This window comes from Gymnodraco acuticeps, unplaced genomic scaffold, assembly GCF_902827175.1.
Source record: "Gymnodraco acuticeps unplaced genomic scaffold, fGymAcu1.1, whole genome shotgun sequence".
NCBI classification, from domain to species: domain Eukaryota; kingdom Metazoa; phylum Chordata; class Actinopteri; order Perciformes; family Bathydraconidae; genus Gymnodraco; species Gymnodraco acuticeps.
The window spans coordinates 2,972,425-2,988,322 of NW_022989755.1; the positions used below are offsets into that span (position 1 = coordinate 2,972,425).

The following is a 15,898-nucleotide window of genomic DNA, read 5'->3' on the forward strand; positions in this document are numbered from 1 at the left end:
TACTCTTGCACTTTGCAGCCAAACAATGCCATCTGGTGGTCCAAATATATGAAATGATACCAATTGACCATGTTAATTAAAGTGTGCACCTACATTATATCATTGTGACTCCTGCAGACGTAAAAAGTGGCTGTAAAAATATTGGAAATAAGTCTCACCGTGCACTCATGTCAGTTAAAATGAATTCTAATTGTATTGCTATAATACATTGCTATAGGCTTTTTCAGTGTTTTGTTTTGAAATTCAATAATACATTGGTATACTAAATGTGTTTACTTAGTTGACATATTAAACACCCAAAGTGTAAAATGGCAGAAAGATAATTCAATGTATTTGTTAATTATTCTGTTGAAATCATTAGGTTATTCTAGTTTTTAACTATAATCATAAAACTTACTTTTAAAGGGCCCTTCCATTTCCTTTTTAAATCGTTACTCCAGTTTAAATTGGTCTATCTGACATTGCATGTACTCTTCTTTGGCAGTTGCACCTCAATCTCACTTTAAGATTTTAAAATGTGAAACTTATATAAACTTCTCAATGTAAACATTGCATTCAACATGACCACAATATCTGTCCTCCATATGCTCAGTGTCTTTCAAACACTCACGTTTTCACTGACATATGGCAAACTATAAATCAATTAGACAGAAAGACAATTGGACAAAATCACAGCTATGCTCTTTGTTAATAATGGGCCACTGTTGAAATGCTTTGTTTAATATTAGAGTAGATCTCTCTTTATGTATCACTGACAATGGGGGCTGCAAAATGTATTATTTTTAGCATTATCATTGCCTGTGCATTGATCAAATCGCCGCTTGACCGATCCCGAACCCCAACAAAAAGGTTTGTCAAGTCGTCTGATATGAGGCGGCTGGTTGGTCGCTGCAGACGTATATTATATAACGCCAAAGCTGATTGGTTGAGAGGATACTCTGCTCTTTTTTTCCTCGCGATTGTTTCCCGTGTGGGTTAATGGCTCCTCCTGCTACAGACTGAGACGGAGCTGGCACCGAGCAGCGATACGGGGGGAGCTGTACCACCACGGAGGAGAAAAAAAGCGATAATACCCCAAATACCAACGGGTTTGTGATCGCAATTGCTTGGGTGTATCCGGGAAAAGGGCTGTGCGGGTGGTAGTTTGGGTCGACAGCTAAATTTAGAAGCGGGCGGTCGAGGAAAGCAGTCTATTTTTCAACAACCAACTCCCCAGATGAACTCCGTCAGAGCCACCAACAGGAGACCCAGGCGAGTGTCGAGGCCGCGCCCGGTGCAGCCCGAACGGAACAACGGGGATAGAGGTAAGCTAGGCCACAGTCAGCCAATTATGTAACAACGCGGTGTCAGGCGGTAGCAGTCTTCACATAACGCCAGCTTGTGTTGCCGGTCAAGTCTCCACGGCTGGTTCAGCAGGAAACACCGAGGCTTCTTGCTCTGTGGCTTAGGCCAGGCCGCGCTTTGTTTGGCTTGAGTGATTGGGGCTAGCTAACACCGCTAGCTAGCTCACCAGGTTATGTGGAGGTTGGGGGTTGTCTTCGCCCAACGTAATGCGTATTTAGCTAAACCTTTAACGTTAATAGCGCACATTCAGGTAACTTCAGTTGGGGATAAAGGGGTAGTCTTCATACGTGTTGACTAAAATGTGCGTGTCTTCTCGGCCGTCGCATTCCCAGCTGTCACTAACGATTCTGAGGGTGTAAATCTGCGGCGTCTTTGGACTGCCATTTTTGGGGTGTAACGTTAACAAAAACATTAGCAGCGAATGGGTGCAATGCTAGCTAGCTGCCCCAGCTATAAGAGGCCACACAAGATCAGCTGTGATAGATGATACGGCGTGTGTTTGGTGAATTCACCGAGTCTAATTACTGTGCTTGAAGTTAAAAGCTAACATAGCCAGCAGAGTGAACCCACATCCTCTTCCTTGTTCTCTGAGCTTGCTAGCCGTAGCTCGATTTGTTTACACCGCGGATTTGCCAGCTACGCAGTTCAGTTTTTAGCCATTAGCTGCAGGTCTTATCGACTTGATCTGCGGTCCATAATTTGACAGTAGCAAATAAGATGTCTCTGATCCTGCACATATTGGACACAGACACAAATGCACACTCTCTGATATCAGCTGTGAATGGCTAGACATTAAAGACTAGCAACGGGGCTGCAGGGGGTGCATCTGCCATTATCAATCACTAACCTTTGTCTGCCTTACCATCTATTACCCTGTCTGTTAGCTTGCGCATACAGCATGTGAGCTGAATGCAGACCATTGTGTCAGTGTTGGCTGAAATTACTGGAGACCGCTAAGTTGTGTATTAAGCAAAAGAAGCATGATTCGGCTTCTCGGTGCTTTAAATATATATATAGCTTGGCCTTGGTCTATACTGCAGCTTTGTGCATTGAAGTGCCTCTTGAGAAAGTGGTTAACGTATGGAAATCTGTTTTCCTTTTTGTCCAGATGAGGAGGCTCCTGCAGCAGCTGCAGCAGAAATGGCTATTGAGGAGTCCGGCCCAGGAGCTCAGAACAGTCCCTACCAGCTTCGACGCAAAACCCTGCTTCCCAAGAGAACCGCTGCTGCCTCTGCCACCGCCTCTGCCTGCCCGAGCAAGGGCCCAATGGAGGTTAGACAAATCAAAATGTATTTTTTCGTGCAATGTGCATGTCTGAAAACGTATGTGTGTTAAAATTAGAGAAATGGTGATTGATTTTTTTCTTTTGAACACAATGATTTTGTTGCTATACATTTTCTAGTTCATTACTTAGTGCTTGAATCTTGGCATTAGGTTAATACCCTATTCCCCCCTTTTTTTTTTTACAGGGAGCTTCCACTTCATCAACAGAGGCCTTTGGCCATCGAGCCAAGCGGGCACGAGTGTCCGGTAAGAGCCACGACCTGCCAGGTGTGTGTTAAATCTCCGCAGCTGTGGCAAGGAGATAGTGTTAGCTTTTTTCCTTCTTTATTGATTTTTTCCCCCCTTTTTTCTGTGTGTGCTGGTTACTTTCTAATCTATTAAATAGCATGACTCCATGGTTTAATTAGCTTGGAGTGAAAATGTATTTTCATAAAGCTTACACTGAGTGTGTGTGTTTTTTTTTTTTTAGCAGCCCCAGCAGAGCAATATCTGCAACAGAAGCTTCCAGATGAGGTTGTTTTGAAGATCTTCTCCTACTTACTGGAACAGGACCTCTGTCAGGCAGCTTGTGTCTGCAAGAGATTCAGCCAGCTAGCCAACGACCCCATCCTATGGTCAGTGCTGCTCAAGAGATGGAAACGTGTCATTTCATTTAAAGGCAGTCACTAAAATAAATGTTATGTGCTATTTAATATTCCAGGAAGCGTCTATACATGGAGGTATTTGAGTACACGCGTCCCATGATGCATCCTGAGCCAGGCAAGTTCTACCAAGTCAGCCCAGAGGAGCATGAACACCCAAACCCCTGGAAGGAAAGCTTCCAACAACTGGTAAGTCTACGCTCATTATTTTCTGTGTGTTATCGCATGAAGAAGAATACATTTCTCTCTGAAGAGCATCAACTTGTTTATATTTACATTTTCTCCATATGTATGTAAAAATCAACAATGTGTGGTTTCTGTTAAGTCATATATGGCATTGCAATGAAATCCATGAACCTCACAAGGGTTATAATATCTGCTCTGCAAGTTCTTGTAAAGCCAGAACACTTGGCGCACACACAAACACACGACAGTGAATCAATATCTGTAAATATATTTTTTTTGATAACTTAATATGCGTTGGGAATAATGGAAGCAAAACTATCACCACAAAATGTGTAAAACAGTAAAAATCACTTTAATTTATAAAAAAAAAACTGTAAGCAGTTAAATAAAAAATATTTCGCAGTCAACTTTTGACTTTGAATGTACCTTTGCTTAGGTGGTAGTTTTTAGTGTAATGTCAGTATTTCTAAAAACAATAATGTGCTACTTAGAATTTCACAAGCTGTTCCTTAGTGTCTTTGTCCGGGGACATTTGGGTCGACCTTTTATGACCAGTAGCTGCTAAAACTCTCCTTCTGCTTTTTCTTTTTCTTCTTTCTTTTTTAAATGCTTAAACAGTTTTCCTCAGAAGCTGACAATGAAGGCTTTCTGTTGTTCATTAACAGACAGATCAGTGCAACATGTCTACATGCGATCACAATGCTGCTATAAACCTGTGTCAAATTTTATTCTATAGAAAATGAGACATTTTTGTTTGTCTTTGACCCTTTTTTAAAGTAGAATAATTTGGTGATTGTGTTTACAACTAGTACACACCAGAGATGTAACTGTACACAGAAGTCATGATTCGGTTTTGGGGTCACAGCTTGGTGGCACTTTGGTTACAGCTGGGGAAATGACACATGTTTCTTAATTTGCTTTGAAAAGACAAACATAAAGACCTCTAGCTTGTGACTAAGGAAGCTGGAACTGAAAGGCATCTCTAATGCAATGAAATAAAGGGGACAAATTGAGAAATGGAAGTTAGAATATGTGCATTTGGAGAATTACAATTGATTCCACTTTTGCAACATGCCATTTGCTCAAGTGATTGTTGATCTCGTTCCGTTATGTTTACAGGGTCCTAATCCCCAAATGACTGATCTACTCACTGTTGCTTTTTGTCGTTTCCTCAAATAAACACATGTCTTGCTTTACTAACAAACCTTTAGTGGGATACCTACTGATTCTGTGTGATGACTAGAAACTTGACCTTGGTGTTTTCTGTGTTGCAGTACAAAGGAGCGCATGTAAAGCCAGGCTTCGCTGAGCATTTCTACAGTAATCCCGGCAGGTACAAAGGCAGAGAGAATATGTTGGTAAGTCAAAGCTAAAAGAGAAACCCTTGAGGATAAACATGTTTGACCATAGCACTGACATCAATGCTAAGCCCAGCTAATGTAAACACCTGCTTGCATGTTCAAAACAGCCTTATGGTGAATTGCTGGAATGTATACTCTGCCTGAAAGTGTTTGTACCTTTTTCCTGCAGTATTATGACACCATTGAGGACGCGCTGGGTGGAGTACAGGAGGCCCACTTTGACGGTCTAATCTTTGTCCACTCTGGCATCTATACAGACGAGTGGATTTATATAGAGTCCCCCATCACCATGATTGGTGCAGGTAAGCATGTTTCCTCCACTGGAAAGTACTTAAGGCCTTGCTGCTCGAGCCGCATGCAATCAATATTTCTCTTAAGATGGGATACTGTCTCAGCGGTCTTTATATCTGTGTGTATGAGGGTGTTAATGAGCGTTCTCTGCTTTTCTCTCAGCTCCCGGTAAAGTAGCAGACAAGGTGGTGATAGAGAATACTAGAGACTCAACGTTTGTCTTCATGGAGGGCTCGGAGGATGCCTATGTGGGATACATGACTATCAAGGTAAACCTCTCACACTTTCCTTGATTTGACTTACTTTCAATCAAACTTGGCTGAATATTACAGACACTTTTTATAGTCTTATCTCTCGCTCCACTGTTAACCTATGCAGTCATTGTCCCATTTTTAATTATCATCATTATCATTTGTAGTTGAGGATACAATTCTTATTTTCTGGGTTTCTGTGAGAAAGAACCAGAAATGAGGCAAACGTCAAACAAAATGGCTTTTAACGATGCTCACGATGCTTCCTAAATGACTAAAAATAAATGTTGTGGTCAACCTGAACATTTCTCCCAGCAATGCTGAGTATTCGAAAGTGACACTTTGACCAAGCTTTGGAAGATGTTTTGCTTACAAAAGAGAATTGCCTGATATGAGTACTTCATCATGCATTCAGTTTCAGGGAGGGTTGCACACGAGTAGATAAGTGATATTTTTTCATATGAATTCAAGCAAGAAGATTTTTTTAAAAAAAGGTGCTGCATGGACTTTTAAATCGTGATGAAGGGTAAAAAGAGACTGGGCAGACAGACAGTTCCCGGAGCCTTTGCCGGTGCTCCTCTCTCGCCGGTCTGCAATAAGTCTTTTTGCCCCTGTATCTCGGTAAAGGGCTTCATCTGCATGCACCACCTGCCCTGCAGTGACAGAGCCAGCCAAAAACCAGCATAGCCTCGCCCCAGGCGGGCCCTGGTGGGGGGAAAGTTAGTAGAGTTGGCAGCGAGCCAGTAAATGACCAAACTACCTGTTTCATTACTTATGATTTACAAAGGCTAATTAGATGGTTGGATTAATATTGGAACCATCTTGTATTTGTTTTTCCTCTTGTAGTTGAAACTATGGTATGAAAACTATAAGCCGTTTCCACATTTGGATAATCATGTACTACCAAATGTCTTCCTTTTCTTTGTTTACATACAAAGCTTTTCAAATAACATTTTGAATGGCTAATTTCACAGGCCACATTGCAAGAGCTTGGTTTAATGTTTGACAGATATGTGGAAGGTGTCATTTTTACAACAATGTTTGATGTTTGGGTGGAGTTTTGAATGCAGTTAAACCAGCTATACAAATGTATGTGTAAATATGTATTTGAGAATCTTAAAGTTACGTCTCTTGCTTTTTCTTCAGTTCAGTTAAAAATCACTCGATGTGACATCGTATTGAGCATTCTATGTTTCTTTGGTTGTAACCTATCCCTGTTTCCTGGTTATAAACTGTTCGAGCTACAGTTTTAGCAGCACTAATGCCCTCCGTAGGAAGCGTCCTGTGTGGATGCGGCGGGTGGAAAAAGCTTGATGTGTCATCAGTGTCTGACCTCTGCTGTTCTCCTCTCCTCAGTTTAATCCTGATGATAAGTCAGCGCAGCACCATAACGCCCACCACTGTCTGGAGATCACAGTCAACTGCAGCCCCAACATCGACCATTGCATCATCCGCTCCACGTGCACAGGTAACGCACACACTGAACACTTTTGTACTAAATATGGGTGCAATGACATGAACAGAGGAGTTGACAGATGCAACATTAGCATCATAAAAGTAGCATTTCCTGCAGGGTACTTATCCTTCCTCTAGTATTGTTCAGGTTTATTTGTTTTTGTGTACTCCGGTGTTAAAACAGTCGAGTTTAGGGCTGCACGATATTGAAAAAAACTGACATTGCGGTTTATTGTTCCCCTGCGATATATATATTGCATTTTTTTTAACCTGTTAAGCCCCAAGGTCCCGGCGGGTACTTTACTTTTTTTTTCACGACACTGTGTCTCAGGAGATCTTAATATTTAAGAACCTATTAATGTGTTATACCAGATTAACGGAAATAATCTCAGCTAACTGACGATACAAACCATTTCATTTTTACCAAAACAAAACACAAGTCTCATAAGAAGCATCTAAATGACCCCTGAGCGAAAAATGCTAACGGACTTTGGCACAGAACTCAAGATAAAAGTACCTTTTATTATTACTTATCGTAGCTGCACATACAAGATATCCGATTAAAGCTGAGGTTCCACAGATTATTTAGGTATATAGTATCATCACTGAGTGATCCGAACTCGCGACAGGGGAAGCAAACACAGACATCACAACAATACCTTTACGGAGCTTCTAGGGGAGATCGTCTCACCGTAGCTGTCAATCTGATCAAAAGACGTGTTCAATGGCATTAAAACGAGAAAACGCGGCTGAATCGATTGATCCATAGGTTTTTAACGTCTCTGTATAAAAAAATTATTTCATTTATAATCCATAATTCCATTTTTATGTATGCTTCCGGTTTTGGCTATGCGTCACTCTCACTCCTTATTTGGTAATGTGTGTATTAGACTGCCGCATAGCCAGACCTCAAGCAGCAGCAGCCACTCTGGTGGCTACCATTAGCAGCTAACTTTTGTGCTCCGATTTTCACATAAAAATGGAATTATGGATTATAAACAATTGCTTCAAAGCCACAGATACATTATTAACCTATGGATTAACCGATTCATCCGCGTTTTTTCTCGTTTTAATGCCATTGAACACGTCTTTTGATCAGATTGACAGCTACGGTGAGACAATCTCCCGTAAAAGGTACGTGTTGTGATGTCTGTGTTTGCTTCCCCTGTCGCAAGATCGGATCGCTTAGATACTATACTTAAATAAGTATAGTCTCAGCTTTAATCGGATATATTGTATGTGCAGTTTTCGTAATAAGGGTATCTTTATTTTGAATTCTGTGCTAAATGCGTTAGCATTTAAAAAAAAAAAATGAATAAAACCGCACGTCCCCGCGGTGTGAATATCGCGCATGCGCATATCGCGGTTATCGCCATGACACGGTATATCGTTCAGCCCTGGTCGAGTTCTTCCTTTTTTTATAGTCTGAAACGGTGTCCCTAATTTTTGTATTTCACTAATTGATCAGTGTGTTCATAATGTCCCAGAAAGAAAGACTACATCTGTCATTTGGACTAATAAACCCTGAGCAGGAGCTTTTTTTGGAATATGTTAGTTTATTCTCATGATAAATAGTTGTATATAAATATAATACATGCCTTGTGCATTGACGCTTAGTTTCCATCAGCTCTGCTCATGTGATTTACTGTCTTCATAGTCTAATTCAGACCATGTTGTATGAAATGTCAAAGCACACCTAGAGTCAATAAATCCTGGGAGACATTAGTAGTGTGTGGACTTCCACTTATAACTCGAGTATTTCGGTTTATTCAAGGCATTCATTTTGTTATTCTACAGTATTGTTGTTTTATAGTTATTTGTTAATATATATATAACCCAATTTGTGTTTTTTGAAAATGAAATTGCAGTTTTATATATGTCTTAAGTGTAATTTGGCTTGGCTTCCTATTTTGTATGGACATGCTTTTATTTTGAAGGAGAGTTAGCGCTGTTGACAGGAAGTTGTTGTTGCTATGGAAACAACGTGACGGACAAAAGGAGCGGAGATTAACGGACAAAAGTAATATCTACATATAAAGACAGAGAAAGTAAACTATAAAGTTTAAGTGTTGGCACCCCCCGAAGAGGCACAAGCTCTTACGTTGAGATTGGAGATTTCAATCAATTGAATTTGGTAGCCGCAGTGTAGCGCGGCTGCCAAAAAAAGAATATCCGAATAACGAAATTGAAAACCGAATAGTGGGCCAACGACCGAATATTCGGGTACAGCCCTAGTATTTATTTTCTTTATGCTGTAAATGAATGCTATTTTTTAATATGAATGTGCCCCAAAATTGGATTCCAAATAACTTAAGTCTTGATGTTATCCATGTCACACATGTGTGCTGAGCCGTTTACTGACCTGTCTGATATACTGTATGAACATGTGTTAATACAGCCCTCAATCACATCAGAAAATTACCAATTGAATTATGATATGAGTCTTTATAGAAATACAACGTTTTGCTTGTTTCAGCTTCTTAAGGATTGATTGCTCTTGTCTGTTCATGTCACTTAAAACCCTAACGTTGTGTGTTGCTGCTGTTTTATTTGTAGTGGGTTCAGCTGTGTGTGTGAGTGGCCAAGGAGCGTGTCCAACCATCAAACACTGCAACATCAGTGACTGTGAAAACGTAGGACTGTACATCACAGATCATGCACAGGTAAATCCTCCTCTATACCACCACTATCGTTCACAATACATGCACTAATATCATGCAGGCTTCTGACTCCATGTTCTCTCGTCTGTTCCAGGGCATTTATGAAGACAATGAAATCAGCAACAATGCACTAGCAGGAATTTGGGTGAAAAACCACGGTAATCCCATCATTAGACGTAACCACATCCACCACGGGCGAGATGTGGGGGTGTTCACCTTCGACCACGGCATGGTAAATACACAGCAACTGCTTCACCTCATGCATTTCACACAAAGGAACTTCTCAGACTTCTAATTCCTCTTTCTGTGTGTTCAGGGTTACTTTGAGAACTGTAACATTCATAGAAACCGCATAGCAGGCTTCGAGGTGAAGGCCTACGCCAACCCCACGGTGGTGCGCTGCGAGATCCATCACGGCCAAACGGGGGGCATTTACGTCCACGAGAAGGGGCGGGGGCAGTTTATAGAGAACAAAATCTACGCCAATAACTTTGCTGGTGTGTGGATCACGTCCAACAGCGACCCAACGATACGGTGAGGATGAAGACTTCCCACAAGACACATATGAGCAAAATGTGATGTTATTGGAGACAGGAAATATGTTAAGTTCAACATGGCTGTTATTTTGGAAGAAAAAATAGTTTTGTAGGAAGTTTGATGTCTCTGTCTCTACCTGCATGTTTATTCCAATGTTGTGTTTATTCCTTTTATATCCAGGGGAAATGCTATATTCAACGGTAACCAAGGAGGGGTGTACATATTTGGAGATGGACGGGGTTTGATAGAGAGTAACGATATCTATGGCAACGCCTTGGCGGGAATCCAGATCCGAACCAACAGCTGCCCCATTGTACGGCACAACAAGATCCACGATGGACAGCATGGGGGCATCTATGTGGTAAATATCCTTTGGAACATGGTTGAAATGTTTCCCCTTTCCCCAGCAAGTACACTTTTCAGCTTTGAATGAAAAGCTGAAACGCTGCCCCGTCAGAGGTGCGTGACACTGATCCTGCTCTGTGTTTCAGCATGAGAAAGGCCAGGGGGTGATCGAGGAGAACGAGGTTTACAGCAACACCCTGGCTGGAGTGTGGGTGACCACGGGCAGCACGCCGGTCCTCCGCAAGAACCGCATCCACAGCGGCAAGCAGGTGAGATTAACGTGGTCTAACATTCACCCTGTAAACACACGTGGAGCAGAGATTGTCATTAACTTGGCCGATTACTACTCTTGCAGATTCCGATTGTATTTATTTTGTAAGAGCTATAATTAACAGCATACACACAAACCTTTTTGCGACCGATCTGTCATGGAAAACTCAGGAGTATGTTCATAAATAGACATTAGCTTTTTAAACAACTTCCCACAAATCTGTATCAAGTCAAAATATCTTCTCTGATTTCAGGCAAAGTGCTCTATATTACTGGACAAATCCAATGCAACTCAAAAAGAATCGCACTATATCCTACTTTAATTTCCCACAAGACAATTGGTGCATTATTTCATGACACATTTTAATGTTGATTTTATTTATTTTGGACTTGCGGGTGTTATGGATTGTGAGCTCAATGTGTACATTTGACCTGTACATGAGACTATCGGAGCAGCCACTGATCATGGCCAATCAGCTGACAACCAGTTTTTACCTGAGGCTAATCGATCGCTGCATCTGATGTGGTCTCGTGTGTTTTGACTTGCACGTGTCAGAAGCAGCTGCAATGACTCGAGTGACAGCAGTACTGTACACTTAGTTAAACATATCAAACTTATTAAAGCCATTCAGACTTTTAATTTCCATTCACAGTTCTTGGTTCCTTAAGGAATCTGGTTATGATTTGGCACATCATACTATAACCTTGGGTGACAGAATGTGTACAGCACCATGTATGTGTGAGTTAGAGTTGTGTATTTTTCCAAAAAAACTGAATTATGTTAAGTAATAAAAATACATACACCTTTCAAAAATGATAAAATGCTCTTTCACTAAGGCCTGGCGGTCTCAGCATCATCTCACTTCTTCGGTCTTCTCTCTCTTCTGGGATATATTTTGTATAGCTAAAACTCGTATTCACTAAACGTTGTGATCGCCTGACTTTTTCTATTTTTAGGTTGGTGTATATTTCTATGACAACGGGCACGGTGTGTTGGAAGACAATGACATCTACAATCACATGTACTCTGGTGTACAAATAAGGTGACAGCTTCCTCCAGTCTGCAGTGTGCTCTCCTAACGTAGATCAAATGAAATGCATCTCTAAAGTCCTGTATGTTTCTGAACATTTTTGTTGATTCTTGACAGGACCGGGAGCAACCCAAAGATCAGGCGCAACAAGATATGGGGGGGGCAGAACGGAGGGATTTTAGTCTACAACTCAGGTCTGTATCTTCTATTCTGCTGCTCCCCTTGTCCCAAATGTATTGATTGTGTATCGGCATGTCTAACCCTGATGTTTAATACAACAGGTCTGGGCTTCATCGAGGACAATGAGATCTTTGATAATGCCATGGCGGGGGTGTGGATCAAGACTGACAGCAACCCCACGCTGAGACGAAACAAGATTCATGACGGCAGAGATGGAGGCATCTGCATCTTCAACGGAGGCAGAGGTACCCAAACGCCTAAAGTCTTAAACATCTTGAAACTTGATCGTACTATCAACGTACAATTGAGCTTCGTCGTTTAAATTCACACCCTGCCGTTTGTTCCTGCACATCTACAGTTTGAACCATGATTTCATTTTCTCTTTAGGTCTGTTGGAAGAAAACGACATCTTCAGAAACGCGCAGGCCGGAGTGCTGATCAGCACCAACAGCCACCCGATACTCCGCAAGAACCGCATTTTTGACGGCTTCGCTGCAGGTATCGAAATCACTAACCACGCCACAGCCACACTGGAGGGAAACCAGATCTTCAACAATCGCTTCGGAGGCCTGTTTCTGGCCTCGGGGGTCAACGTCACCATGAAAGGTAACGGCTGCTTTTTGGACATTACCGCTCTGACCGGCCTGGTTCCAAGCTGTTAGGATCTGCTTCCTAATCTCATTTCCTGCCCCCCCCTCTGTCAGATAATAAGATTCTGAATAACCAGGATGCCATTGAGAAAGCAGTGAGCAGAGGGCAGTGCCTCTACAAGATCTCCAGCTACACCAGCTACCCCATGCACGACTTCTACAGGTAGGCTGCGACGCATACAGGAAATCAAGGAGAGGTGAAAGGAATAAGATACTAAATGTATGTTCAACCAGTTTTATAGTCTATTGTTTTTAGTGACAGTTAAAGAACCTGTGACAGCCTCCCAATAACTGTTGTGCAATGAAATATTGGTCTACTAGTCATCTCGAACCATCAGTTTAAAAAAGAAGGTGCGATACCGTTCCGTTAAATATCAATAATTTCGAACATCGCGGGGAAATTCCTTCGACTCATTTTGAAGTTTTGGGGGAAGCCGGAAGTGACGTCAATGCGGGACGCTTCACTGTGCGGCGAGAGAGCTAAACACGGACAAAGTGTGTTGTCATGCGTAGAAATGGTGAATTACTGAGTTTAGGCACGTTAATGAAGTTGACTACAGTATATTCATATTTGTCAGTGCTTTCATGTCAATTCGGTGAACATAAACATAAATGATCGTGGTGAAGATGATGATTACATTAGGATTAAAAATCGGTATTGAGAGCTGCTGAATTTCCTCCCGTCGGATGTGATATAAAAACAAATCGATTATTTTTGTAGTTGTAAACTCAAGTGGATGAAACTACATTTATTGTGCTTTCATGTCAATTCGGCGAACATATGATACATTAAATGATCGTGAGGATGATGAGTTAAAAATCGTTTGTTTGAGCCGGTCTGCATTTCCTGATGAGAAAACAAGCCGATGCTTTTTGTAGTTGTAGTACACCAACATGGATTAAACGTGTTTTTCACCACAATGTTGGGGAAATTAATGGATAAAATGCACGGATTATTATTATTATTATTATTATTATTATTATTATTATTATTCCCACTCCGATCGGGACACTAGGTCCACCGTTTCCCCGCAGCGAGGCTCCCCCCGTTGACAGTTTACGTGGGCTGGGCTGGGTGCAGTGGCGGACTGGCCATCGGGACGAATCCCGATGGGCCGGTACCGAAGTGGGCCGGTCGGATAAGTCACTAGCACATCCCCCACTTCCCCCGTTGACAATTTACTAGCGGTACCGAAGTGGGCCGGTCGAGAGTCCCGGGATGATTTTTAGTCCCATTCCACCACTGGCTCCATGACCGTATGATCGCCCATATTGACGCACCTAATTCCTAAACTTCTAACAGATACAACATAAAGCGATCCTTCAGCCTCATATGAGCTCTCAGACACGTTCAAAATTAAACTGTCATCGCTGTCTGAGCTTGCTGCTGTGTGCACCATCGTGCGTTTACATGCTGGGATCCTGAACGGTGCAGCTGGAGCGCTGTGCCCGCAATGACGTCACACATAATTTGGCGGGACTTGAAGACTCCCTGAGAAGATCCAGGAAATGGTCAACATTGAAGGGCAGATTAATGGTTATCAAAGTACAAATATCCAAAATCAGTTCAGTAACGGTTTTCAAGGGGACAATATTTACTCAAATTGATTGGTTTGGATGATGGGGGAAACTCGTGTCACAGGCTCTTTAAACAAATACCTTTTTATAAAAATAGAAGTTGAAGTAAGTTCTAATATATATATTTTTTTTTTTTGATTTTGTAGACCAGCAGATTGATTAAATGTTTGCATTTAGGAAACATGATTTAATTTCCATTAATTTGGTAATCGTCTAAATGTACAAGAATGGCCATATGTCTGCCATAAATCTATTTGTTTCCCTTCTCTCCAGATGTCACACCTGTAATACAACAGATAGGAATGCCATCTGTGTTAACTGCATCAAAAAATGCCACCAAGGGCACGATGTAGAATTTATACGGCACGATCGGTAAGACATGTTTTGGTTCCTTCCTGAAAATTGTTCTAATGACTGCCACTTCATGGAGGTAAAAAAGAGTCCGTTTTATAATCCCTGACATTTATTCCCTTTAGGTTTTTCTGTGACTGCGGAGCGGGAACGTTGTCCAACCCCTGCACGCTGGCGGGAGAGCCCACGCACGACACGGACACTCTGTACGACTCGGCGCCGCCCATCGAGTCCAACACGCTGCAACATAACTGAAGGCGTCCGGTCCAGTTACACCCTCCCACATAAGCATATAAACACATTACGTTGCACTCAGCCATACGCACGCACACGATGACACGCATTACACACACTCATCAACTCGCAGCCATAAGGACCCAGAGAGACTCTGTGATTGCGGCGCTCTCAGATGGGATGGAGGTGGAAGAGGCTGCAGAGGAAGCAGCTTCCGCCCGCTGCACGCTGCAGGCACACACAGACTCCTCAAGAGGGAGCCGTGGAGCTGAGAGTAGACAGAACGGCCAAAAGAGATTCCTCACTGAGTATTTCTTATTGCAGTCTGAAGACAAAGATGGGAAGGGGCTAGGCAGAGGGGCTCGGTGGCAGAGTGTGAAGTTCCCCCCGGTGTTCATCCTCGGCTCCCAGCCCACTTCTTCTTCCTCACAAGAACTGCTGTCAAAGTGATGTCCTGCTTCCTCGCAGCTGCCATCCCATTGGCTGCCCAGTTGTAATTAGGCAACGGATGGGCGGATGTTGCTCTCTAGTGTGGATAAAGAGAAAGATTGTGTGTGTGAGATGGAGCACTTGGGCTTTTAAAAAAAAAAAAAAATGTTCTGATCAATGGATTTTATTTCAATGCTTTCTCATGTAGTTTTGTATTTTCAAGCAAAAAAGCTGACTGTATTTGATTGTCTTTTATTTTATTATATATTATTATTTTTCTTTGGTTAGTATCCCTCCTCCCACTCCAAGGCAAAGTGCAGAAACTCAAATGTCCCAGTGGTGAAGTTCTTTCTGTGAAAGAGAATCTCGTTTAAACACTAAAAACCCTCTCCAATATATTAGCTAAAATGGCAGGTGGGGGCTTACCCTTGTATAAAGGTGTGTATTGTGTACAGTGAAAGTTGTGTGTGTGTATATGTTTATAAGTTGATGCAGTCAGTGTTTTTGAGGAGAGGGTTTCCATAGGAGGCGTCAGAGCTCCTTTGAACTGGAACTGATGAGTCCCTCTGCAGACGTCCCTACCCTTCCTCCCCCGTGTATCGTGGTGACTGTGGCTCCTCATGCAGCCTGAATCGTATGCATGTACCATAACATCTAGACTTAATATATTGTGAGTATTCAATAACCATTATGTAGATGCTAGTTGGAATTCAAAAAGGGGTATACTTTCTTAGAAAGACTAAACAGGAAACTGGCCATTTCTAAGAAAATAAAACTTTATTAGATCACAGGTCTCTGTCTTTAAATTCCTGTTGTGGTG

The 15,898-nt window shown here is 42.0% G+C and overlaps 1 protein-coding gene across 4 annotated transcripts; it reads left to right on the plus strand.

Annotated features, from left to right (window-relative positions):
- Nucleotides 1-973: 973 nt before the first annotated feature.
- Nucleotides 974-15,866, plus strand: fbxo11b (F-box protein 11b). Of its 4 annotated transcripts, none has more exons than XM_034212964.1 (21): nt 974-1,304; nt 2,453-2,616; nt 2,814-2,895; nt 3,098-3,242; nt 3,329-3,458; nt 4,730-4,813; nt 4,986-5,118; nt 5,270-5,376; nt 6,715-6,826; nt 9,370-9,476; nt 9,568-9,705; nt 9,790-10,007; nt 10,191-10,371; nt 10,502-10,624; nt 11,583-11,668; nt 11,774-11,850; nt 11,938-12,081; nt 12,224-12,442; nt 12,541-12,649; nt 14,338-14,436; nt 14,541-15,866. In XM_034212964.1, the coding sequence occupies exons 1-21, from the start codon at nt 1,217-1,219 to the stop codon at nt 14,668-14,670; spliced, it is 2,676 nt and encodes an 891-aa protein (XP_034068855.1). In that variant the 5' UTR covers nt 974-1,216; the 3' UTR covers nt 14,671-15,866. The 4 variants fall into 4 exon arrangements, with proteins under 4 accessions (XP_034068855.1, XP_034068860.1, XP_034068869.1 ...); XM_034212969.1 differs by having other exon boundaries at nt 3,101-3,242; XM_034212978.1 differs by having other exon boundaries at nt 2,814-2,874.
- Nucleotides 15,867-15,898: the final 32 nt, after the last annotated feature.